General features: G+C 41.8%; 2 protein-coding genes across 2 annotated transcripts; both read left to right on the forward strand.

Annotated features, from left to right (window-relative positions):
* Positions 1-353: 353 nt before the first annotated feature.
* Positions 354-8572, forward strand: LOC310926725 (sodium- and chloride-dependent GABA transporter 3-like; the record flags this gene model as incomplete). Its single annotated transcript, XM_083888912.1, has 13 exons — positions 354-480; positions 563-697; positions 1540-1636; positions 1716-1852; positions 1938-2068; positions 3384-3487; positions 3944-4068; positions 5667-5779; positions 5861-5998; positions 6082-6184; positions 6376-6476; positions 6975-7145; positions 8465-8572. 13 exons carry the CDS (start codon positions 354-356, stop codon positions 8570-8572), a joined length of 1590 nt encoding a protein of 529 aa, XP_083745038.1.
* Positions 8573-11944: 3372 nt separating this feature from the next.
* Positions 11945-20243, forward strand: LOC310926726 (sodium- and chloride-dependent GABA transporter 3-like; the record flags this gene model as incomplete). Its single annotated transcript, XM_083888913.1, has 14 exons — positions 11945-12101; positions 12187-12321; positions 13081-13218; positions 13344-13428; positions 14629-14761; positions 14845-14979; positions 15823-15926; positions 16764-16888; positions 16970-17082; positions 17158-17295; positions 18454-18556; positions 19223-19323; positions 19453-19623; positions 20136-20243. 14 exons carry the CDS (start codon positions 11945-11947, stop codon positions 20241-20243), a joined length of 1746 nt encoding a protein of 581 aa, XP_083745039.1.
* Between the last annotated feature and the right edge of the window lie 6833 nt (positions 20244-27076).

A 27076-nucleotide genomic window follows, 5' to 3' on the forward strand; every position in this document is an offset into this window, starting at 1 on the left:
AAATGCAACAGATGTATATCACTAAACGAGCCGCATCCCCTCATAATATGATATAAGACAATATAATATGGAACAAATCAAATGTGTTAATGAGGAATCGCCATGAAGTCCAAGATTGGAGTCTAAAGAGTTTCTTTATTCAGGATCTCATTGTGTTATCAGTATTCATGATAAAGCCAAAACACACTAACATGAACAAACGGCTCTTCAGTCCCAACCACTGGAATTACTGGTTTCATGTGAATCTCAATTGAGAGCGGTGGGACGTGAGTCACATCGGCACTTTGGAACAACTGAAATTAAGATTTTTCTTCTTGATGAACGAGGAAAAGGGGGAACAGCAGAAAAAAAACATGACGAGTGTTGAAGACAGAGGACAGTGGGCCAGTAAATTTGAATATTTGCTGGTGATTGCAGGATCTATGGTCGGTTTGGGCAACGTGTGGAGATTTCCTTACCTCTGCTACAAGAACGGTGGAGGTGAAGCATGCAAAGTTTTTTTTTTTTATTAGCAGATGATGTTTTGAGAACTGGTGGTTAAGTGCATGGTTGACATTTTCAGGAGCTTTTCTCGTGCCGTATTGTCTGTTTGCGGTCGTGGTCGGGATGCCTCTGTTCTTGCTGGAGACCGCAATGGGTCAGTACACACAGGAAGGATGCATCACCTGCTGGAACAAGCTGTTTCCGCTGGCAAAAGGTGAGTTGCACGCCAAAGGTCAACAGAGAAGCAATATTAGAGGAACAATTTTGTTCCAAACCTTAAATCCTTATAATAAGTTGTGACACTTATCAAAATTCTATATGCTAGCATAGATCATATATAAAAAGTGGACATAGTCGTCTGGCACCGATGCAAAAAATATAATGAATATGCACCTGGGGGGGGGGTGACTCCTCTGGTTGCAAAAAGAACTGTATTTGAATGGAAATATTGTGCAATGCAAATATTTTAATGATGTTCCCAGAATTACATGATTGTTCAGTTGATGCACATGGACTTCCTGGTAAAAGACGTTGTCTTGATGGGACCATATGTCTCTCCAAACTTCTAATATACACTTATACATCAGTGGCACCTTCACGTACATGCAGACCACTCAGTTTTTGCACCTTTCGTGAACTAAAACAAGGTTTGAGCGTTACAAGAAGTTACAGATTTTTAGTTCCCGTTGCAGATTTTGTTGTCCAAACCTTTCTGGACATTGATTTTTTTTTACATGTGGACTTGTTTCTCTCCTCAGGAATAGGATATGGACAATTAGTAATGAGACTGTATGACTTCAGCTTCATTATTGTCCAAGTCTGGACTCTTGTCTACCTGTTTTTTTCATTCACATCCCAGCTGCCCTGGAGCAGCTGTGACCACACCTGGAATACAGGTAAAGGGGGAAAAAAACGGTTTCTCTAAATATACATAAAGTATGAGCATGGAATATAAACACAACGTGTGTAGCTATAACTTACTGTGAAATGTCTTTCATTTGTGTCATATCACTCATATGATTGATGAATTACTCTAATTGTGTTCTTTAAAATTAGTCAACTGTGTCAGTCTATCTTCATCAAACATGTCTGTAAATCAGACCGTGTCGAGCAACAGCACCAACACCACCGCTGCGTCTCTGGAGTTCTGGGAGTGAGTCCAAATATACCGACCCACACTAGACATGAGCTTTATTCTGAAATAGCGCAACCCTAAACGTCTCTCTGCACAGGCGGCGGGTTCTTGGCATGTCTGGTGGAATCGAGGAGCTGGGCAGTGTGAGATGGGAGCTGGCCTTGGCTCTTCTGTTATGCTGGGTGTGTTGCTACTTCTGTATCTGGAAAGGTATCAGGTCCACAGGAAAGGTGAGTGGACATCGTTTTTATACACTCAAAGTTGCTCATTGTTACTGCCACCATTAATTCTTTTTTTTTATTTTTTCATTTGAAGGCAGCATACTTCACTGCAACTTTCCCCTACTTGATGCTCCTGATTCTGCTCATCAGGGGAGTGACTTTGCCTGGAGCATGGGACGGAATTCGTTTTTACCTTTATCCAGATTTCAAACATCTTACTAAAATTGAGGTATTTTATGATGATTCTGCACATATTAATTACCATGTACACAGGAGATAAACCACCCAGGCAGACTGGCAAACACAAACAAGTGAATGTAGAGGGCCTGAGAAAAGTTCCCTGTACTTTTTACAGGGACTTCCCTGGTGTCCTAATGAACATGTCTGTGACATGCTTTGGTCAAAATACCTTAAAGTGATAGTTCGGAATTTTGGACATAAGACCTATTTTTCAACTCAGCCGGTGTGATGGAGACGTCTGGAGATGTTTTCAAGAAATTTAATTCAGTTCTTCTAGTTGCCGAGTTCGCTGATGCTATGGCTAGCGCACGTCAATGATACAAGTTAGCACGGCATTAAAAACACTCATCCCGACTCCACAGTGCACCCGAGGCAAATCGATTGTAACGGCAGACTATCGATGTACATATCTGTGTTGATAGAATGTTTGAAATAAAACCAACCTTGCAATTTGAAGGATTTATGTCTCAGCAGCAGCAGCAGCGAGTCATACTTCCGGCAGCGGAATCAGTCCGCGAAGTATAGTGCTGAGAAAGTAGTCCCTCACAAATCCATGCGATGTGACGTTAGTTTTGTTTCAAGTATTATTCTATCAACACAGATATGTGTATGTATCATTGACATAGCATCAGCCAACTCGGCAACTAGAAGAACTGAATGAAATTTCTTGAAAACGTCTCCAATGTCTCCATCACACTGGCTGAGTTGGAAAATAGGTCTTATGTTCAAAATTGCGAACTATCCCTTTAAGGATGAAGCACCACAGCAGTTCAATCACTCTGCCAAAACAGCCCTGTTCAGAACGCTCGCTTTTAAAGTGCCTGTCTCTTTAAATATGCAAATGAGACACAGGAAACTACGTCAGCGTCACTGAGGCTAACGGCAGCTAACAGCATTTAGCATTTGGAAAAGCCATCATTTGCCGACTCTAGCCGGCACATTGCCGTCATATATAAAATGTAAATGCTCTGAGGCTGGAAGTTTGTGTAGAACTCTGTGCTGCACTGTGCAGCCAAGAATAGAACACTTGGCCGACTTCCGCTCTTCTGGATACTATTGCCCTCTCGCATTTTTTTAGGGACAAAGCGGAGCTCCGCGAGACAACAATTCCAGGAATGTCTCATTGTGACGTAGCAATGTGTGCGGAAGTCAACATCGTGCGTTTTATCTCCTGTTCTTAGACTGAGGCGGACCACAAAAACATGACTCATAGTCCTTATACTTGGGACCCAGAGTCCCAAATATGAGTATTAAAATGACTAAAAAGTTGATTTTGCATAATGTGTCTTCTTTAATCATCACAGGTCTGGATAGAAGCCGGCTCTCAAATATGCTTTTCCTATAGTTTGGTTTCGGGAGTCCTCATTGTTTTGAGCAGTCATAATGAGTACAAAAACAACTGTTACAGGTAAGTCGTCATTTTTATCGTATACAATGAATAATTAAAGATATAATGGGCAAAATGTCTGCATTAAAATATCTAAAAACAAGACTTCACGACTATAAAAAATTGTACGTGCATTATCCAAAATGTTTCCAAACATTTCACTGAAGGAGTCGGTCGGACAAGAATACGAAACAACTTTTGATCAGTCATTTAATCAGGAAGTGTTCCAAAAATCATAAATCAAGCTGTCATCAAACTTTGTCTTCTGTTGTTTGTTGAGAGAGAGAGAGAGAGAGAGAGAGCGAGAGAGAGAGAGATAGAGAGAGAGAGAGAGAGAGAGAGAGAGAGATGTTTGGCGACAGAAAGGGTGTGAAAAATCATATCTCAAAAATCAACAATACATATTGTACTGGAACATAACTACATAATTACTCTACATTGCACTAATTGAACGTGTTCTGTTGTGTTTGTGTGTAGAGACTGCTTTTGGCTGTGTCTGCTGAACAGCGGGACCAGTTTTTTTGCAGGATTCATCATCTTCTCCCTTCTTGGATTCATGGCACAGAAACAGGGGGTCCCTGTCGAAAATGTAGCAGAGTCAGGTAAACGTAAAAGGTCTCAAGTGAAATGCATCTTAAAGATCGGCCGTTTCATTCCGTTTCTCAAACGCAACCTTTCATCAGACATTCGGATAGCGCTTCATCACATGTATTTAAACCTGGCATTAAAGCGGAACTAGACCGGAAGTTCCTATTAACGCTGTTTTTTTGGTGTGTATCTGCGTCATTACCTTGTTTATGAAGCCCTGGCGGTTCGAAACAAACAGTTCAGCCACTGCTGAGAACGTTGTGTTTTATTGTAATCTCGGGGCTCAACGAGATCACTGAAAATCCCGAAATAGTTACGTAAGCACCGGTTCTCCTGAACAGCAGATCCTCCTGCTCTGGGCACTAGTCCGGGCACATCCGGTTGCGTACATTGAACCGCAGAAGAAGAATAACGTCCGTTGTGGAGGTGTTTCACGAGCAACAGTGTCTTCTGACTCTGGGTCAGAAAAGAGGATTTCTATCGGCTCGTTTACAGCAACTAGGAGGTTTTTGACCATAAAAACAAGTTAATGTATGTAAGTAGACCTCCATAACTAACATATATGTGCAACAGGACCACTCTATGTCACCTTTAACATGCATCTCCAGTGTTCACATCACGATCTGATTGCTATCTGATTACAGTCATGCCCCCTTGTGTCCACATTTAAGGCTGGTATACCCCAAGTGAAGTGTACCAAAGAATGGAATGGTTAGGGACGGTTATGTGGGTACTATTCCAAATGAAAACACAAAAAATAAATACCGTACTCTACCTAACTGAACTGTTTTGGGGGTTTAGCATTGACAAAAAAGGCTGACGAGAGAGTGGGCTGTACTGGTTGTTTTTCATCAAAGCAGCTTGCTATTCCTTATTTTTTTCAGTTTCAGTTTCAGTTTTAAGCTGAATCCCAATTCAACCCATTCCCCCTTCCCCTTTATTGGAGTTGGCCCATTGGCCCTCAATACAGAGTTGAGGGTGCTACGTTCTCCTAAGAAATGAGACACCCCTCCATTACCGGACTGCTACATCAACAAGCAGTGCGCCGGTATGATCAACCAAGGAGTAGTAATAGTAACACATTCGCTGCGCACTAATTTCTCTTAAAACCTGTCACGTGTCAAGTCAAAGGTTATCGGATATATCTCATCTAAACAAATAGCCATAGCAGTTAGCTAACCACTTACGAAAGGAACACCGGGATTTTAGCATCGGCTATGACTAAGCTAGTAATTCAAAACAAACTTGACTAGTGATTCAGGAAAAAACGTCGACAATTGAAGAAACCGCAATAGTATCATTATATAGCGCAGTCGTAATTAAAATGCTAAAAAAAATCGAAGAAATTGAGCCATCGCTTCCAAAAAGATTTACCGGCCGGCTTTCAAACTTCGCTGACAGTTTGAAAGCAAAGTTTTTTGGAAGTGCGGTCTTTTGGAATCTTCATTTCAAGGGCAACGTAGCCCCCTAGCCCTTTACCCAAAATTTGAGAAACGAGACAGCCCTATCCCTCACATGAACGCGCAAAAACAAGGGGTAGGGGGAAGGGGTGAATTGGGATTCAGCCTTAATGTCTTCAAACGTCTTCTTCTTATCACCGTCTGATTCACAGGTCCAGGGTTGGCCTTCATCGTGTACTCCGAGGCCGCAGCGATGATGCCTATGCCACAGTTCTGGAGCGTCTGCTTTTTCCTGATGCTCTTCTTCCTCAGCGTTGACAGTCACGTAAACGAGTTTGCTGCTTTGACAGACATAACTGGCGCTTCATGGCCACAAAATGTCAACGGTATATTTTTTTGTCTCCAGTTTGTGGGAGCAGAGGTTTTCATCACATCGCTGGCCGACTTGTTTCCGAGGCATTTGCGTGGACGGGGAAGATATGAGGTCTTCCTTCTTCTCGTCTGTGTGTTCTTCTTTCTTATAGAACTGACCTTAGTCACTCAGGTGAGCGAAATGTTTTTTTTTTTGTAATGTAATCATCTTCATGCGACGGTTACATGTTAAAACCTTGTCTCTTCCTGCTGTAGGGAGGTATATACGTATTCCTACTCCTTGATTATTATGCTTGCACCAGGGCCTATCATTATTTTATGATTTTGTCAGAGTCCGTGGCTCTAGCCTGGTGTTTTGGTAAGTCAATATTATCCTTATTTCAATATGCTGAGTGTATGTAAGTGTTTGATTTGGTTTTATAGATCTTGTTGTATCAGTTGCATGCCCTTCATATGATAAATGGATTTTTTTTTTTTAAATTTGTGCTACCAAAGTCTTATTTCAATATCATAAAACCTGATACGTCATTAAGTTGGTGTAATTCACAGGTTCCGACCGGGTTATGAACTGCATTGAGGACATGACAGGACACAGACCGTCTATTTTCTTCCACGTCTGCTGGAAATACATTCTCCCCGTGTTGTCACTGGTGAGAGAAATATGTTCGAATTCTAAGAGCAGTGGTCTTCCTGGGGTCAGAAGGGAATCAAACTGAGTGAAGCGCTTCGCGATAAGCCTCTAGCTATGGCGTTGGTGCAGTCTTGAGTAAACAGAACTGAAGGGAGTTCCCAAATTAATTTTTTTTTTGCGGTGAAATAAATGAATTAGCATGTTCTAAGCCCCAAGTAATTGTCTTATTTACCGACCCTGTTTAGTCAAAGTACATAGAGAAGTATTCCAGTATAATAGTGCGCATTTTGACACTGCTCGTAAAAAGCATAGGCTAACCATAGATAGCAAAAATCCCACTAAGAGAATCATCTGTACGTTAGTATCTTGTCAATCTGTCCAATAGCCAGGACATAATATAAAAGACGATTTATACGATTTCCTGGTGCATGATGATTAATCTCCACTTATATTTGTTGTAAATACCAAAGGTTATTTGAAAGGGTCTATGTACTTACACGTTTAAACTCTTTTACAGACTGCCTTCATCTTGTACCTTGTTGGTTACACACACCTCACCGTTAACGACTCGTACGTCTACCCCGACTGGACGTACCCACTGGGGACGGCGATGACCCTGTCCTCTATTCTCGTCGTGCCGCTGTGGGCAGCTGGAAAGATGTGGATGACACCAGGAACCCTAGCACAGGTCACTGTTTGTGATGTGCTCTTGTCTTTATAATATCTGGCCACTCGCAAATTGACATTCTCATGATTCCAACGAAGCCCAAGTTTTATGCTCAATCGCTCCCTCTGGGTGATCCACACCTACTGCCTGATGAAGTGAATCAGTCTGTATTTTGTCAAGTGAACATCTTGGGATCAGTCCTCCAACCCAGGCCAGACCCCAACTGTGTCTAACCCTAAAGCCCAATTTATACTCCTGCGTAAAGTGCTCTGCGTAGGTTACACAGAGCCTGTCAGAGAGCCTCTGCGTCGTCTCCGACTGCACGAAATAGTTTTTAAGTGTCCTACACTCCGTCAAGGGACAACGGCGATGGCAAGAGCAGCGATTGGTCCTCAGGACAGGCCGAGCTAACGCTGCTCTGTGCCGGCTCACAGTGAGCACCGAGCGTCCACAGAGGCGGAGCTGATCACCGCCGACGTCGCTGCCAAACTATAAATACGTCATATCATAATACACACAGCACATGTTTAGACTCTAAATGGCCAATTTCTCGCCTAAAATTATCTTAAAACTGCGTTCCGTAACACAGAAAAGTGAAAAACGGCCACTGTTTCAACAACAACAGTCTTTCGCTCTCTCTCTCTCTCTTTGACGCCATTGCTCACTGTAGCCAGAAGCACAACAACTTGCACAGCGACCCCTACTGATCGGGCGGGAAATTGCAGCGCGTATCCGTCACCACGACGCAGAAGTATGAAGGCTCGAGTAGCTCCGTGGTTACGCAGTCGGAGAAGTAAAATGTGGCCTTAAACATAACCCTAAACTGAACCGTAACCCTAACCCTTACCTGAACCCTAAACCTAACCCTCTTGGTGTATTTACATGTGTTGTTACATTGGAAGACCCGTTAGATAGATAAGATATAAGAATATATCTCAGGACCCATGGTGGGTTGATTTAATGTATTTTGTCCGATTCGGATTATCACCCATTTCTGTATTTGTGCTTGTAGTCTGTTGGGACCTTGGCAGTCGTTCTACAGCTGGTGTTCCAAAGAAATTATAAAGCACCTGATAGACATTGCTTAATGTTCATGTCATAATTGCAGCTGCAGCTGAGATCCACCCTTGATGGGTGTTTTTACTCCAGTGGTGGGACAATGGTAGAGATGTCTCCCTACTGTTCCCTGCAACTAGCTCTGGGTTAATTTCCTTCACCACAGACTTTTCCTGTTCGGGCTCTTCAAGACATTAGCACGACAACCAATGATTGTGAGTGTCATGGAAGGGAAAGTAGTTTAAACCTCCTCACTCGTCATGTTCTCTTTTTGTCGTTTGCAGCGATGGGCCATCCTTCGTCGTCCCGTTGCAGATCAAGCCGAGAAGAAGAAAGAAACGGGAGAGGAAGCGACGACTGTTGAACTGATGACGCCTGGAGTGACAGCCTAATGTTTTTGAAAAGTCACATTGACAAAAACGCTTCATTTAGTTGGCCATTCGAAAGAGGAAATGCTTGTTGTTTATCCTTTCTATGTAGCAGCATTCCTGAACCTTCAGATTTATCCCAGTCCTCACAAAGTTTTTTTTTTTTTTCTTTAGTAATACGCTTTCTACCGTTTGATGTTAAACAATGTAATCAAGTTTAATTATGAAAACTGTATGTATTACCAGTATCCTCATGTCCTGTCTATTTCTTCATGATTGAGTTCTCATTAAAGATATCTTCAATTCAGTATCGTGTGCGTTATAGATGCAGCTCTCTGATATGAGATTCCAACTTGATCTTTAGAGAAGTTCTGGCAAACCATCCAATGACTCAGGAGGGGGAAGCAGGGTTCTACTTAGCCATAAGCAATGGTGCCACCAGCAGAAAGAAAGAAAAACTTCTTATAAATTCTGCTCCTGACACACCTGTTGTCCACATTACGCCGGTATTTAGGGGAGTTAAATTACATCACATGGGGTTCTTTAATTTCCGGGTTCTCCGGCTTCCTCCCACAGTCCAAAAACATATACGATTTGGGGATTAGGTGAATTGGTCACTCTAAATTGACCGTAGGTGTGAGAGTGAATGGTTGTTTGACTGGCGAACTGTCCAGGGTGTACCCCGCCTATCGCCCAATGTCAGCTGAGATAGGCACAGCACCCCCCCCCCCCCCCCCCCCGACCCTCTGGTGGAGGATAAAGCGGTAGATGATGGATGGATAAATTTCGGCTCTGGTTTTACCTGAAAACTTAGAATTTTAGTAGAAACGGGATGACGATTTTGGGATTTGTTCTCGCCAACACTTTCGGTGTAATGTTTCACCTCGTCATCATTCTGATAAAGGACATCCTCGCTCTTGCTTTTCCCCATTTGGGCTACTCATTAGTAATGCCCCTCAGAAACTAAGCAAACAACAAGCGCAGAAGAGAGAATCAACCTTCTGTGTACACTGGCAACTGAAAGATTAAATTATACGCATTTTTTAATGTATTAATACGGGTGCAGGATTCTTCGGAGTTGGAGCCAAAAGGACTTCTCTGAATGCATAAATATGCTTTTTTTTTTTTTTTTATCCTATAACGACTTTTTTCTTCTTTACGCTGATGAAGCCTCGTAGACTTAGCTCCACAAGCGTTCCCAAGAGAGCTTCAAGTCAATACGGATCATCGGACCTACAAACTCCCAACGCAGACCCACTTGTGCCTGGTGGTACTCTCTTCTGGTATTTTTCCAGAAGAAAGTGGACAAGTGTAATAATACCACATTATGTATTACTATTATCCATCTTTACCACAAACTCCCTTGCCTAGCCAGCTTTTCTAATGAGCCAACTCAGCCCCAAGGTCCCAGGCAATTGTGTGGTTTGGATTCTGTGTTGAAAGTCAGATGAAGTATCTACTTTAACTCTTAATTCTGAAGAATAAAAAAATAAAAAAACCAGGGTCATGTTTTTTGGAACTACATCAGCCTTAAACTTCAGGAAAAAATGTCAGAGATATTACTTTTGCACACAATTGCACTTGATGTCATGAATGGATGAGGGTGAGTTTGTGTGTGTTTGGTGCCTTAATACAGGGGATTCTACTTCTAAAACATGAAACATGGGACATTCCCCAGGACTTCACGGTCACATTTTTAGCCTCTCACATTAACTCGATTGTCATGCACTTCAAATGTGTGCTCTGCCAAGAACAATGAAGTGACTACATGCGATCTACCCTTTGTCTGCACTGTGATGCTTTGGTATAAGATAGATAACTAACCAAAGTACTTTGGTAAAAACTTGTAAATGTCAAGTATTTAGTGTGACCTAGCCTTGCACTTGAACAATAACAATACTTTAGCATTACAAATCTCATTGACTGATCTCATTGACCTCTTGCTAATATATAAGACCAGTGTTCAGTGGCACAATTCCAAGTCCAGAGATCATACTTTTATTTTGAAATGTGTGCAGGACTGGTGAACGTGCAGCTTAAAGGCGCCATATGTAAGAATGTGGCCAAAAACCGTTACTACATTCAAATTCAAAATACAGAGGTCTTTTAGGTTTTAGTTTTTTCACGTAACTGGCAACCCGTGGTTGCTCGGCAGCTGAGACTCTACTGACTGCAATAATTGGTAGATGGCGGTAGGTGGCGCCACATGCCAAAACATGATATGCAGTCTGCAAAATATTTTTTAATGGATTTTATGGCCAGTTGCTTTAGGTTTATTACATAATGCACCTTTAAATCTGAAGAGTCCTAGTATTTAGTTGAGTACAGACGAGTATTTAGAACATTTAAACATATGTTTTATGATTTTCAAAAGGCATAAAACATCCACAGTGAACCAGGCCAGAGTCTGTTATTGCCACGCGTCCAACCTTTGAAGATTACTCAATGATTGATGTGACCTCAGGGTATTTACTGGCAGTAATTATAGTCTTCTCTGAACACATGCGGACAGGATTAATTCATAAAGAATAGCACACACAGGCTAAAAAAAAGCGATTTGTAAAAAGCGATTTTAAACAGATATCTCATCTGTTTAAAATCGCTTTCTCTCTATTATGTCAATTGCACTAAGAGTGGAAATGAATTGATATTTCTTAACTCAGGTAGCAGTGAGTTCCACAGCCAAGTGGTGAAGGGGGAAACAGAGCAATAACAAGAGAAAAACTTGGTTTTGGATATTGTTCAATGAGGAGGGCAGGGTTGGGCTTTACGGAGAGGTAGAGCTGAGTGTCATCCGCTTAGCAGTGGAAGTCGTTGTTATATTTGCGTAAGATTATTGCCAAGGGGAAGGGTGTAAATAATGAAGATGAGGGTCCCCAGGACGTAGCCCTGTGGCACACCTGAAGTAACGGTGGAACACTGAGAGTCGACCAAAATCAGCTGCCATGAGGATGTCGTTGTGGGGGTGTTTTTTTTCAAGAATTTTGGAGACAAAAGGGTAGATAAGAGATAGGATGAAGAAGTTATTGTTTCAGTATTAGGGATAAAGCAGCAGTTTGCAGGAACAGTTGAGGATGATGAGGCGGACCAGAGAAGGGAGGCAGGCAGCGGTGGGCAGGGGTCCAGCTGATGAGATATATTTCACTATTGCGACCTGTGGTGTATCACATTGTTCTTTTTTTTTTTTTGTATTTAACTTTCTACCTCGGTGATGATAATGATGATTTGTGGTTTGTCAAAGACTCTGTCTCATACCTGCATATCTGCTCTCACCATCAAACCGGTTTTTGCAAAACGTCAATCAAGATCACACTCGCACTGTCTCTGTCTTTGCACAGCACAGCACAGCACAGCACAGCACAGCAGCGAGCTCCTGCACTAAGCAGGTTCAGTAAGATGAACCGAGAAATCAGGAAACGAGAACATCAGGGACAGGTCGGAGACAGAGGACAGTGGTCCAGCAAAACGGAATACATTCTTGTGGTTGCAGGAAATGTGGTCGGTTTGGGCAACGTGTGGAGATTTCCTTACCTCTGCTACAAGAACGGCGGAGGTGAAAAATATATACACACTGCAAAATGTTTCGAAGAGAGGCGATTGACCTAAATGTGACTCAATATCCACGTGTTTGTGTACAGGAGCCTTCCTGGTGCCGTACTGTCTGTTGGCCGTGGTGGTCGGGGTTCCTCTGTTCCTGCTGGAGACGGCAATGGGTCAGTACACACAGGAAGGATTTCTCACCTGCTGGAAGAAACTGTGTCCACTGGCACAAGGTGAGTTGATGCTTTTTTGAAAACAAAACAAAAATGCCCATAGTTTGGTTTCAAATAAAATGTGCAGAAAAATGTAACAACATTAGGGACAGGCAGCCAGCATGCACTCTGAAACTAGGATTTTCCTGATGTGCCTATGTTCAGATTAACCCTAGAACACCATTGCTGGGTGGTTTTCACCCGAGCAAATACATTTATGTGATTTTCATGAAAACCAAGTTTTCATCTTCATTACCATTTTTTTTTTTTATTATTTTTTGTTCCCAAATTCCTAATTTTCCAGTAATTTCTGGAGCATTTTCATATGGTCCCCTCATGATGCTTTTCCTTACCATTTTGTTAGACATGACACAGTTTAAAATAAAAGAACACTACTCAAATTTGTACTTTTTATTGGGTGTATTTATTATCTCGGGTAAAAATCACCCGGCGTTAGTGATGGTGTTTTGAATTTGAGCGAACATGTACATAGGTGTATAGAGGCCCTTTGGCTATTGGATGATTAGGAAACCCTCGAAAACCCTTGTGCAATGATTCGTTTTGCTGGTTCTTTGACCAAAGCAAATTTTGAAGGGCAAAATTATTATTTTGAATTAAAAAAAATCATTATTTCTAATCTTGTCAATGTCTTGACTATATTTTCCTTTCATTTTGCAACTCTTTTGATGAATAAAAGTGTGACTTTTAATGTAAAACACAACAAAAATTTAGAACCGCTGCCATTGATGTGATTTACGTACTTTCGTTTTGACCTTCCAGGCATTGGATACGGATATTTCATGATAAAAATGTACATCTTCAACTACATCTTGGTCCAGGTGTGGGCTCTCTTCTACCTGGTGTTCTCGTTCCAGTCTGAACTGCCATGGGCCAACTGTGACAACACCTGGAACACAGGTGGTTCATCCAGAACGTAGATTTTTTTACTGCGCATATATTTACTTTACTGTCACGCGTTAACGCTTTGAAAATCACTGTCTAATAATAAAATGCATCGCGTCTTTGTTCTCACACACACACAGCGGATTGTATTGGTCTTTTTCACAATTCATCCAACCTGACAGTGAGTCGGACCAACGCCACCTCTGCTGCAACGGAGTTCTGGGAGTGAGTCTTTAACGTCTGAGTCTTCATTCATGTGGTCCGTTATTTAGATTGCAGGAAAAGTAAATATTTGCCCTTGCCTTAGGTGAGGGGTGTCAAACTCATTTTCACTGAGGGCCACATCAGCATAATAGTTACCCTCAAAGGGCCACATGTAACTGTCTTACAGAATAAATGTAACTAAATGTAACCAAATATGATGTAAAATAAAGGTAACTACTCTGTAACATATTGCTAAATAACATTATTTATTTATTACCTATTCAATTTCACTCGTCGCATGATGCGTATACAATGATGCACTGTGATCTAGTGGCAGGATGCTGTCACTTTGCGGGGTTACGCAATTGCTGTGCATTGTGGGAAATGTAGTTTATGGTCAACGCACGCCTTAAAGCAGCATAGACCTATTTTAACACAGATTTTTAAGACCACATAAAATGACGTGGCGGGCCACATCTGGCCCCCGGGCCTTGAGTTTGACACATGTGCCTTAGGTGAATATTTACATCCATACATATATATATATACATATATATATATATATATACATTTCCATATAACTGTTGTAACTAAATGTTTGTTCTGAATAGAATAGAATAGAATAGAATGCCTTTATTTTCATTATACAAGTTGTACAACGAGATTTACTTGACTTCACCTTGAAAGTGCATACAGCTAAAAACAAAGAACAATAACAACAACAACAACAACCAGAGTATGGGTCAAAAAGGACATAAAAAAAAGTGACCCTAGTTAACGTGAGGTGGGTTTTCGGTTGCAGCGTACTACATTAAAAGGATAAACAGCCATCAAATTCTTATTGCACAGTATGAAATAGCAGGTCTATAGCAGGGTTTATATAAAAAGTGCATTCTATGAGACGTGACCCATAGCAGGGTATAAAAAATAATAAATAAGACTATTTCCACAGTATGAATTTTTTTTTTTTTTTTACAGTATATGAAATATATATTCTATTCTATTCTACATTTCCATATAACTGAAATGTTTGTTCTGTGTTCTGTGCGTGCGTCACCATTGTGTGCGTTGGCATTTGGTTTTGACTGGATTATGAAAAGTACTTCTGCAGTCGGCATTTGTCAAACCAGTTGGAAAACAGTCTTAATAATAATAATAATAATGATAATAATAATAATAATAATGCTATGTACTGTTGTTTTAAACCAATGCCCTTGTCAGACGCCGGGTGTTGGCCATGTCTGGAGGTATTGAGGATCTGGGCAGTGTTCGCTGGGAGCTGGCTCTGTGTCTACTGGTCAGCTGGGTCGGCTGCTTTTTCAGTATTTGGAAAGGAGTTCGATCTTCTGGGAAGGTGAGTGGAAAAAATAATGTTTCAGCGTTGTTAAAACATCCCTACAAATAAGTAATGAATTTTTTTTTTTTTTTTAATTTTAGGTGGCGTACTTTACAGCCACGTTCCCTTATGCGATGCTGTTGGTCCTCCTCATCAGAGGCCTCACTCTGCCTGGAGCCTGGGATGGGATTTATTTTTACCTCTATCCAGATTTGGAGAAGCTGGCTGACCTGGAGGTGACGGAGTTGACACAAACCTTCCAATTGTTTTGGTTCGTGTGGTTTGGGAAATGCAGCACGTGGTGTCTTATTTATATTTGACACGATTTTTGTAAGCATTTGTTTGGAGTATCAGGGCCAGAATGGAATTACAATGCCCTTTATATGAGGGGTAAACCCTGCAATAATGAATCGCCTTATCTTCTTATTGTTGAAAAATTTGATTTATCAATACATTTTTATTGGATAGGATTAGAATTGTAAAAATAAATAAATAAAAATGATAAAAACGTAATATGCTTTTCATAAAGAAAGGGGAAGAAATTGATTCCTATAGCTAACCTTTTTTTTTAGGAAACCCCCTTAAAGGGTTTTTCAGTTATTTACAGTATTTTATTGTTCTATATATTTATATTGTTTTATAAGGTGGGTTCTTTACAGTGTAATGTATTTTTTTTTTACTATGTTTATATAGTTTTTTAAAAGCTATTTACAGTATTTTATTGTTCTTTACATTTATATTTTCACATACTTTTTAATTACAAGGTTTTTCCATGTTATTTCGAAAAAAAAAAATACTTTTTGAACTCGTACATTTTTGTCGGTGTCAGATTATTTATAACATAATGGTGATGAACACTGGTTGGAAGAAAGGGGCCCCCTGGGAATTTTTGCTTAGGGCCCCTACAGACTCTAGAATCGCCTCTGCAGATCGGCTCCGACTGTGTTCATTCTTGGGTCAAACCACAGCAGTTTCTCTGTAAAATAAAAAGAGACACACGGACACAACAGCACCAAAAAGTATGACCTCGTAAACAGAGATATTTCCTCAGGTATTTATGTGAGTTTCTGTCATTACAGGTCTGGTTAGAGGCTGGCTCGCAAATATTTTTCTCCTACAGCCTGGCGATTGGCACACTGAACGTTTTAGGCAGCTACTGTGAGTACAACAACAACTGTTATAAGTAAGTGGAAGTTTTCTTACCACACACACACACACACACACACACACACACACACATATATATATACTGTATATTTATAGCTTTATCCTGAACAAAAGCGTACAAAACTAGAGAAAACACTCAGAGAGTGTGCATTCCGTACGTTAACGTGACATTCGGGAATTGTGTCCGACTAAAAACACGACTGACGTTGGCCGAACAAACCCAGATAATCTCCAGACTCCAGCCGATACTTATACTTTAGACCAGGGGTTCTCAAAGTTTTGATACCTGAGGGCCAATTTAGGAACCCAACATTGGACTGAGGGCCGCCAAAGGGAAAAAAACAGAAAGAAATCCTATTTGTAATAATTTTAATGAACAGATTGCAGTTCTACAGTTTAACATTAAGTAATTTAAGCATTAATATCATAACGCTTTATAATTTACTGGGTAATTACCCAGTATTTTGGCCATTGTTCTTACCTTCTAATTACAGGTTAATACCAAGTAACACATTTCTGTTACCATATATTTACTGGGTAAATAGCTAGTAATTGGGGACTGTAGCTACCTGCTTATGACCAGCTTATAACCCAATAATACACTAACATTCACCATATAGAAACCAGGTAAATACCCAGTATTTTTGTTTACACTTATTGGTCTGTATCCAGTAATGTCCAATAAACATTTAATAAGCTTAACTGTAATTCATTGCGGGCCGCCAGAAATGTTTCTGCGGGCCGCCATTGGCCCCCGGGCCGCACTTTGAGAACCAATGCTTTAGACTGATGTGAACGATGTGAAAATCGAAAAAAACCCTCTCGCCCGTGTGTGTGTGACGTTGACCTCCAGGGACTGCTTTTGGCTGTGTCTGCTTAACAGCGGCACCAGTTTCGTCGCCGGATTCGTCGTCTTCTCCGTTCTCGGGTTCATGGCTCAGAAACAGGGTGTGAGCGTGAGAAATGTGACCGAGTCAGGTACAAGTCATGTAACCCCTTTTGGTAAAAGCACCTGTTTTTAAAAAAAGAGAGCATCGATTGATCTCTTTTTATTGGCAGGTCCCGGTCTGGCCTTCGTCGCTTACCCTCAAGCGACAGCGATGATGCCTCTGCCGCAGCTCTGGACCGCCTGTTTCTTCCTGATGCTCGTCCTTCTGACGGTCGACACACATGTGAGAGCGTCGAATCACAACTAAACCGTCCTCACAGAACATCTCAGCTCATTTCATTCCTGCTTTTCCTTCCAGTTTGTGACGGTCGAGAGCGTCATCACCTCCGTGAGCGACTTGTTTCCGAAGGTGTTTCACGCGCCGGGACGGCACGAGGTCCTCGTCCTCGTCGTCTGTGCCTCGTTTTTCCTCCTCCATCTGACCTTGGTCACTGAGGTACTGGAAAACACTGACAATTGTTGTGGAAATTCTCAGGAGAAAGACCCGGAGCATAGTGAGCCTCAATGTTTATACCTGAGGAACATCCCTTTCAGATCTCTTTGTCTGGGAAGGGGTCTGCTCCTCCAGGTCGTCTTTTCAGACCTCTTTGTCTACTGCAGCTATAGCAGTCGACTCCCCTGCAGGAGGTTGTATTTAGATGCAAGTTGAGTCTAGACATACTAATTGGAATACACAAAATGACCTGCATCTTGTGTTAGGGGCGTCGGGCATTATTTACCATTACAATATAACCCTTTTTACTATATTAAACATATATACAGTGGCGATAACAATGTGCAGTTTACAGCGTCTTATATGATATTTGATAGAAATGAATTTCAACAACTACTGTATACAAATACACCTGAGCAAAAAGTAACCAATGTTTTAAATTTAGCTCACTAGATATTTTTAAAAAGAAGACTCCAGCCTAGCCAACTAGGTCCCTTTTATTCCACCCTGTTTATTTGCATTTTAAAGTTAAAAACAGGGTTTTAGCTTCTTGACTCCAGCCTTTTCCTATTTGAATCCATTTGTTGCATTTTGCTGCAATCAGTGCATTAAAAGGCTATAATTATTCTTTTTACTTTCACATACACAAAAACAGAGATAAAACATTTTTTTTAAAACATTCATTCTGACACTGAAAACTTGAAGAAATATATTATAACAGTGTCTAAAAACCATAAAAACATCAATAATGTATTACATTTACAAACGCTGAAAAAAAGATAGAGGTTTTGTGAAATGTGTAAAGGTTGATTTGCAAAAAAAGTACCTGATTGTTTTTGAAATTGGATTACATTTGTTTGATTTAACTTAGGTTACTATCACGTACACACACACAAAACAGAGATTAAACAGCTTTCAAAGCTTGAAATTGCAAAATGATTCATTCTGACACTGTAAACCTGAAGAACAGTGTCTAAAAACCAGTAAAAACAACGATAAAGTTTATAAAATGTCTATTTCCATTGTTGTTACGGCATGTCATTCTGCAAAATTCTTTAATCAGTCTATGAATGCCACTGAAAAATAGATAATAAATCAAATAATGTAGATAAAGAGGCAATTTACTGACAAATTTACCGATTACGTGTGTGTCTTTTCCAGGGAGGTATTTATGTCTTCCAGCTGATTGACTATTATGGCTGTACCAGAGCCTGTCTGGACTTCATGGCTGTGTGTCATTGTGTGGCCATAGCCTGGATCTTTGGTGAGTTAAACAAAAATACTTAATAATTTTGCCAATTTGAAGAACTGGAGACTGTGCTAACATCATTGCACAAGGGTTTTCTAATCATCCAATAGTCTTCTAACGCGATTATCAAACACAATGTACCATTAGAACACTGGAAATGGGCCTCTATACACCTATGTACATATTCCATTAAAAACCACGTTAACGTTTGCAGCTAGAATAGTCGTTTACCACATTAACAATGTATTGAGTGTATTTCTGATTCATTTAAAGGTGCCATATGTAAGAATGTGGCCAAAAACAGTTATTACATTCAAATTCAAAATACAGAGTTTCGTTTTCTGGCGTAACTGGCAACCCGTGGGTTGCTGAGACTCTACTGACTGCAATGATTGGTAGACGGCAGGTCGGTGGCGCCACATGCGAAAAAACGTGATTTCAAAACATAAACATGATTTGCAGTCTGCAAAAGATTTTTTTTTGAATGCAAATATTTTGTCTGTACTGTTGTTGTTGGTGAGTTTGTTATATGAACATTATTCCTGAGTCTCTGTGACATATTAGGAGGATTTTATGGCCAGTTGCGTTAGATTTATTACATAATGCACCTTTAATGTTATATTCATCGGAAAAAATTTGATTTTCCTTGTGTATGTTTAAAACACCTGACGTTTTCATCAGGCAGCGACCGCCTTTGTAACATCATCAAGGACATGACGGGACAGACGCCGTTCATTCTGTTTAAAGTGTGCTGGAAATACGTCGTCCCTCTGCTGTGCCTGGTGAGACAACGAGACGCACAAAAAAAAGCTTCCTTCCTTCCCTGCCTCAACTGTTTCACATGCTTTTTTTTTTCCCAAAATGCCGCATCATCGCTTTCACTCTCGCTTCCTCCTCCTCCTCTTCGGCAGGTTTCCTTCTTCGCGTACCTGGTCGATTACAAACACCTGAAGATCAACGATCACTACGTCTACCCCGCCTGGGCGTACGCGCTGGGCTGGACCATGACTCTGTCCTCCATCCTCATGGTGCCGCTGTGGGCAGGTGGACAGATGTGTGTGACAAAGGGAACCTTTGTGCAGGTGAGCGTCCTAAATCTGTCCACAAATATACACTACCCTTCAAAAGTTTGGGCTCACTTAGAAATGTCCTTATTTTTGAAGGAAAAGCACTTTTTTTCCAATGAATATAACATTAAATGAATCATAAATACACTCTATACATTGTTAATGTGGTAAACGACTATTCTACCTGCAAACGTCTGGTTTTTAATGGAATATGTACATAGGTGTATAGAGGCTCATTTCCAGTGTTCTAATGGTACATTGTGTTTGCTAATCGTGTTAGAAGACTATTGGATGATTAGAAAACCCTTGTGCAATGATGTTAGTACAGCTGAAAACAGTTTTGCTGGTTCTAAAAATCATTGTTTCTAATCTTGTCAATGTCTTGACTATATTTTCTATACATTTTGCAACTCTTTTGATGAATAAAAGTTTGACTTTTAATGGAAAACACAACAAAATTATTGTATAGGTGAGCCCAAACTTTTGAACGGTGGTGTAAATTAGTTTTTTTTTCTTTCCCGTTACAGCGTCTGTCCGTCCTCTGTCGTCCCGTCAAACCTCGTCAGACAGAAAATGGGAAAGCGGACGAGGAGGAGGTGACGGTTGAACTGCGGTCACCTGAAGTGGCGACTTAACACGACCACGCAAACATGAACACACGTTTAGCTCGAATGCTGCTGGATCACGAGGAAATTTATCATCCGTAATCTGCCGTCTGATACTGTGTTTTAGACCGAGTGAGGTTTGAAACGTGTGGATCGTCCACATTTTCATGTTTGTTTTAATGGAATTGACTCTTGTCAAAGTAAGTCTGGATGTTACGGCAGCACATCACTGCCACACCAGCAAAAAAACAATAATATTATAATAATAATAATAATAAAAAAACACATCAGTATCACATTAGCACGTTAAAGTTTATTGTATGAATGTGACTGGTTTGATTTAAACATGATTCTTTCACGTTAGAATATGATTTTTTTTTTTTTAAGTGATACATTTCACATTATAACATCAAAACTGGGTTTCCACCAAATTTAAGGACTTTCCAGGACCAATTCCCTCAAAACCCCATGTCTATTTACACACAACTTAACAACTACACATAACATGAGGTTTATTATATAAACGCTTCCACGTGATATTGATCTTTTTTTACTTTTGCTGGAGTGGCATTAACGCTCTGCCGCAGCACGCATGACACGTATGACTAAAAATACAAAATGAAACATAAAAAGATGTAACATTGAATATAATCACAGTATTGCATTTCTTACACAAAGGCACAAATACTTTTTTTCTACAAAATTTATTGATGATCCATGTTTTTAGAGTGTTTCCATGTATTAAAATGTTTGCCATCATGAGCTCGTCTGTTTCAGTTAAGAAAGTCGTTGTGTCCCGTCAATCAAAGCCGTCCGCCGTGTATATACGTGTATATGTAGATGTATACACATATTCATATATATGCACATATATATACACCCATACACATATATATGCACATATATATATATATACACCCATACACATATATATGCACATATATATATACACCCATACACATATATATGCACATATATATACGCATACACATATACATGCACATATATACATGACCATATACGTATATACATGCATATAATATATGCATGTATATAGTATATATACACATATTATGTATATATGTATATACATGCATATATGTATATATGTATATACATGCATATATGTATGTACACATGTATATAGTGTGTATATACACACACAAATATATATATACACATATATGTATATACACATATGTGTGTATATGTAGATATATACACATATACATATATGCACATATATACACACACATATAGGGCCCTATGATTTCCGTGTTAACGGAATCGCGGACGGAATCGCGGAATTGGCCAATAAAAACGGAATCTAATGTTAAACGCGGAATATCGCGGAAATTGACATAATGTGACTGAAATGCTGTCATCGTGAGGAGAAGGAACGTTTGTCTGGAGAAATGTTCCGGGGAACGCTCATTCGTGGCACCACCCGTGCATCTCCTCACAAACACTCACCCGGTCAGGGTTTCCCCCAGTGCGTGTTGCTTGTTTATTTACTTTATATACACTTTTTTTCTAAACCGCGGAACAAGTGCGCTGCGCCCGCATGTAACCGGCGAGCGTCCCCTTGTCCAGGTGCCGATTGAAACCCAAGTCACACCATCAAATACGCCATTATTACGGTTATATTGTTATTGTCAATAAAGATGTTATATTTAGGAATGCCCGGATAATTCGGCGGCCGAAATTTTATAAAAGGTAAAAAAAAAACGGAATAAAAAAAAATAAAACGGAAAAAACAGAATTCTAAAAAATTAAAACGGAAAAAACGGAATTTGGAAAAAAATAAAACGGATTTCATAGTGCCCTACATAATAGGGTGCATCATTTGCCCCAATTTTGGAAATCCAACTTGTACCCAATTTTAAAATGTGACAATACTAATGAAAAGAAAATATGTAAAATATTAGCTGGATTGAATATTATCTAAGGGGTCCACCAAGCCTCTAAAGTTGCTTCTTAGCAGAGCCTGTATCCCCGCTCTGGAAAAATCAGTTTTTTGTAAATAACTTCCAAAATAATGCATTTAGGCCTACAGTGTCAATGAAAGTTGAATATAAACGTGGCTATTGCGCATCTTTTGGTACCAGTCTGATATCTCTATCATCATTGGTTTCTAAAATATTGCATTTTCTCCCAAATTGTATGCATTTCTTTGTCCCAATATCTATAAAAAGCAGATGTGAAGTTCAGTCATGGTCTTATGAAAATCCTTTTTTTTTTCATATTAATGGAACCACACCTACAAAGATACATGTATATCTAGACTTGTGCATTATTCTTGAGCAAGTTCTTGCTGCCGTTGTTATCGTGTAGTCCTTGTCAGTATTTTGTCACGATGGCAGCTAAGCCATTGCAAAAGGACAGCCCAAGCCAAATCAGCAGCAACAAGGAAGTCCAAGTCCATATATGAACTGGAAGCTACAATAAGGAAAGATGATGCCATCATAACAGGTTCCAGGCTTCCCAAGTGTAATCAAGTCCTCAGATGTTTGATGTGGCATTTCCAATACAGAGAATCTGAGCTGCGTTCCAAATGTGATGCAGCAAAACTGGTGATGGCACAACTTCAAATCTTCTACCAGAAAGCCATCCCAACATCCCAATGATATCTCACATCAAGGCCATGCAGAAAATAATAGCCTTGTCAGATGAAAATGACAAGGACAAGAACTGGAGGGAGCTGCCAGTTTCACAGCATAAGCTACAGAAGATGCAGGTCAAGCTTCATGAAGTGGAACAGCTCATGAAGAACCATGAAGATCTGACATTTCTCCACTCAATGAAAACAGATCGGAAAAGCAACCTTTGGTGCTCTGGACAAGATGACTGCTGCAAAGGTGAAGAGGAAGGAAGCCCAGCGGAGAATGAGTGGAAACGCGGGTATAAGGTCATTCCTCATGACATCCTGAAACGTCCCAAGCTGGTGTCACTAGCCACGAGGATAAAGCTCACTACAGCACAGAGCTTAATGTGAAGCTCAGCACAGACTACATAGAATCTGCAAGAGGAGAATCATATGGTGCTTAGTTATTAAGAATTCTGTATGTTTTATCTATGTTCAAGGATTACCCATTTGCTCAGTCATATGATATGTTTGTTGGAGGTTTACAGTTTGTCTTACACTTTGAAATTTAAGGTGTTCATGGTTCCAGAATAGGGTAATCTTTAGTTACATAATGTTATGATATTGTGAGTTAATGGAATATAATTTAAGATTTTATCGATAGCTTGCTTTCATGCTGTTGGAAAATGCTTGTCGAATGCCTTGTTCCTCCCCCCCACCAAAATGGCAACTGCCATATCTCAGGAACTAATAATGATAGAGATACACAACTGGCACCAAATGATGCGCAATGTCCATATTTATATTCAACTTTCTTTGACATTATAGGGCTAGATCTATTGTTTTTGCTGTTATTTAAGAAAGAAACAATATTTGTATGTCCGTCGTTTGTTGGACCCCTTAGATATCAATAGAATTTAATAAAATTTTGCATGGAAGTTTAATTTAGTAAGTGTAAAAAATCTATTCTAGGTACAGATTGATTTTCAAAAAATTTAAAAAAAGTGGGGCAAATGATGCACCCTACTACATAAGCAATGGTGCCACCAGCAGAAATAAATAAAAACTTATAAATTCTGCTCCTGACACACTTGTTGTCCACATTACGCCTGTATTTAGGGGAGTTAAATTACATCACATGGGGTTCTTTATTTCCGGGTTCTCCGGCTTCCTCCCACAGTCCAAAAACATGCGATTTGGGGATTAGGGGAATTGGTCACTCTAAATTGACCGTAGGTGTGAGAGCGTAATGGTTGTTTGTCTCTATATACGCGGCCCTGCGATGGACTGGCGAACTGTCCAGGGTGTACCCCGCCTATCGCCCAATGTCAGCTGAGATAGGCACAGCACCCCCCGCAACCCTCTGGTGGAGGATAAAGCGGTAGATGATGGACGGATAAAGTTCGGCTCTGGTTTTACCTGAAAACTTAGAATTTTAGTAGAAACGGGATGACGATTTTGGGATTTGTTCTTTGTTCTTCACCATTTGGGCTACTCATTAGTAATGCCCCTCGGAAACTAAGCAAACAACAAGCGCAGAAGAGAGAATCAACCTTCTGTGTACACTGGCAACTGAAAGATTAAATTATACGCATTTTTAAATGTATTCATACGGGTGCAGGATTCTTCGGAGTTGGAGCTAAAAGGACTTCTCTGAATGCATAAATATGCTTTTTTTTTTTGCCCCCCCAGGCCGCCCACCGGGAAAGCGGGGAAGAGCCCGCCACAACCACCCCCACCACACACCAGAGACCGACCGCACGTCCCCCATCCCCAGGAGGGGCAGGTAGAGGCTCACCCAGTACCCCAAGCCAGGGGATCCCCAAAGACGGAAGACGGGAAGGCCCCCAAGCCAGTCCAGGGCAGAGCTCCCAAGCATAGGCGGGGGGAGAGGTCCGAGGAGCCGCCATGCCCGACCCCGCGGCGCCCCAGCCAGGGTCCCCACCAAACATCCAAGAGTGCCGCTGCCCATCGCCAGCCCCCGCCGGGTAAGCAGTCAGCCGCCCACCACCGCACCTTCCGGGAGGTGCCCGCCCACCACTGCAACCCCCGGGAGGTGCGCCGTGATAGACAGCAGCAATGCCCCCCAGTCCCCCCCAGCCGAAACAGCCAGGCGACCCGGCCCCCCCACATCCAGCGACACCCCCAAGCCGCCGCAGCCGTCCCCCACCCAAACAGCCAGCCCCCAACCAGACCGAGGAGTGAGCAGGGGTCGGGTAACCGGAAGAGTACTCATGCCCAATCCCCAGCCCCCGTCCTCCAGGGATGACTTGGTGGTGAGTGTGTGTGTGCATGTGTGTGTGATATGGGGTATGGAATATGAGGTATGTTGTAAACTAGTGTGAAATTAAAATGGAGGGGGAAGGCATGGCACGGACGCCCCACTGCTGGCTGATAGTGGACATCAACGTGCTCCCTCCCCCACCAGACCCTGTTGTCTATGGTGCGATAAAATAAGGGGGGAGAGCGGCGGATCGTGGAGAGTGGTCCCACCATGTGGTGGTTCCAACTCCCCTCTGTCCCGCCATTCCTCCCCCCAGTGCCCTAAATGTATGTGGGGAGGTGTATGCATCCTGGAGGGATATTGAGGTGGGCAAGAGCAACCCTCCCGCTGGATGCCAGCTTCCCGACTGGCAGAGCCATGTGCCCCGACCCCGCCCACGTCCCCGCCCTAGGAGGGGGGTCCGTCCAGGTCAGGGACATACCACAGCGCCCCAAGAGCATCACCAGAGCGGAGGGGTAGATCCACCCCCCACCCGACCAGGGGGTAGGCTACCGATGGGCACAGCCCCCCCAGATGAGGCGGGGCCCCCACCCAGACCACCACGATGCCGCCCACGACTGCGCCCCCCAGCCCCCTGACCCCACCCATCGCCCAGGGACAGCCCAGTCCAGGCCCACGCCGCCTCCGAGGACCCCCATAGCAAGCCGGTCACCCGTACGCCCCCCCCACGTCCACCAAGGGACAGAGGACGCACAAGCCCGCCCCCGGGTGCAGCCGGGGTATCGCAGCGCACACCACCCCACCCCCCCCGGTGCGCAGGCCCTAAGGAGAAACCACCCCCCCCCGCCAGGGGCCCAACCCCATCCCACGGGACCCCGCGGGCCACAGCGTGCAGCGACCCAGAGCCCCCTACCCCCACCCACGGTGCGAAGATAGTCCAGGCCCAAGTCCACAGCCCACCACCCCCCAGCCCCCAAGGGCCCCCCACGCCAAGGTGGCGACCACCCCACAACTCCCCCCCCCGATCCCCACAGGACAGACCCACAGCCACCAGGGGACAGCAGACACAGGGCCACCAAACCCCACAGACCACCAGACGGCCCCCCGCACCTCCGGCCACCGACTCACAGCATAGCAGACCGACCGGCCAAGGCACCGTCACCCACCTGCTCTAAGAGATATAGTCAATTAGTGGGGCCCAGGTTAAGTCAAAGTCAGCCGATTGGTTTTTTATAGAGGCAGACATTTTCTCCATGGAGATGTGATCTGATGTTAGATTTCTGAATTGCCCTATGCTTAAATGTTTCTTATTTATCCAATTCAGGAGGATAGTTTTTTTGGCGATGCTTAGGCTAGTGACTAGTATGTGTGGTTTATTCGTGTCTATATGTAGCTGATTTAAATCACCCAATATGCATAGTGCTGGGGAAGGTGGTATGGTGCAACCAAAACATGCTGAGAGGTCCTCACATACCCTACACCAGAAGTTATACACAGGTGTGCATAGCCATATAGCATGCATGTAGCTGTCTACTGTGTTCTCATTGCAGTTTGTACAGGTATTTGATCGTGAGAACCTCATTCTGAACATCCTTTGTCCTGTGTAGTGAATTTTGTGTAGTATTTTGTATTGTATTAGTTGTAGGCCTGGATTTTTTATCATTTTGAATGTATTAGAGGATATTTGTAGCCAGAAATTTTCGTCTGGGCTGATAGATAGGTCTGCCTCCCATTTAGTGGTTGGTAGAGAAATTGTGCTATCGTTTTCTGTTAATAGTGTATATATTTTAGACATAATTTTTGGATATATAAGTTTTAGGAATTGTTTGATCATCGGCGGTAATTCTAGGTCTAATTTACTAGTTTTAAACCTTGTCTGAATTACAGATTTAATTTGTATATATTCAAAAGACGTGTTGATGCCATATTGTTCCACTAGATTCTGAAATGGTAAGAATTTGTTTTCTTGGATAACTTGTTGTAGGTGTCTTATTCCCTTTTCTTGCCATGATTTTAGTTTTAATGTTGTTTTATTCCGTAGGATGTCTGGATTAT

The sequence above is a fragment of the Microchirus variegatus genome (assembly GCF_963457635.1).
Source record: "Microchirus variegatus genome assembly, chromosome: 5".
In the NCBI taxonomy this organism is placed as follows: domain Eukaryota; kingdom Metazoa; phylum Chordata; class Actinopteri; order Pleuronectiformes; family Soleidae; genus Microchirus; species Microchirus variegatus.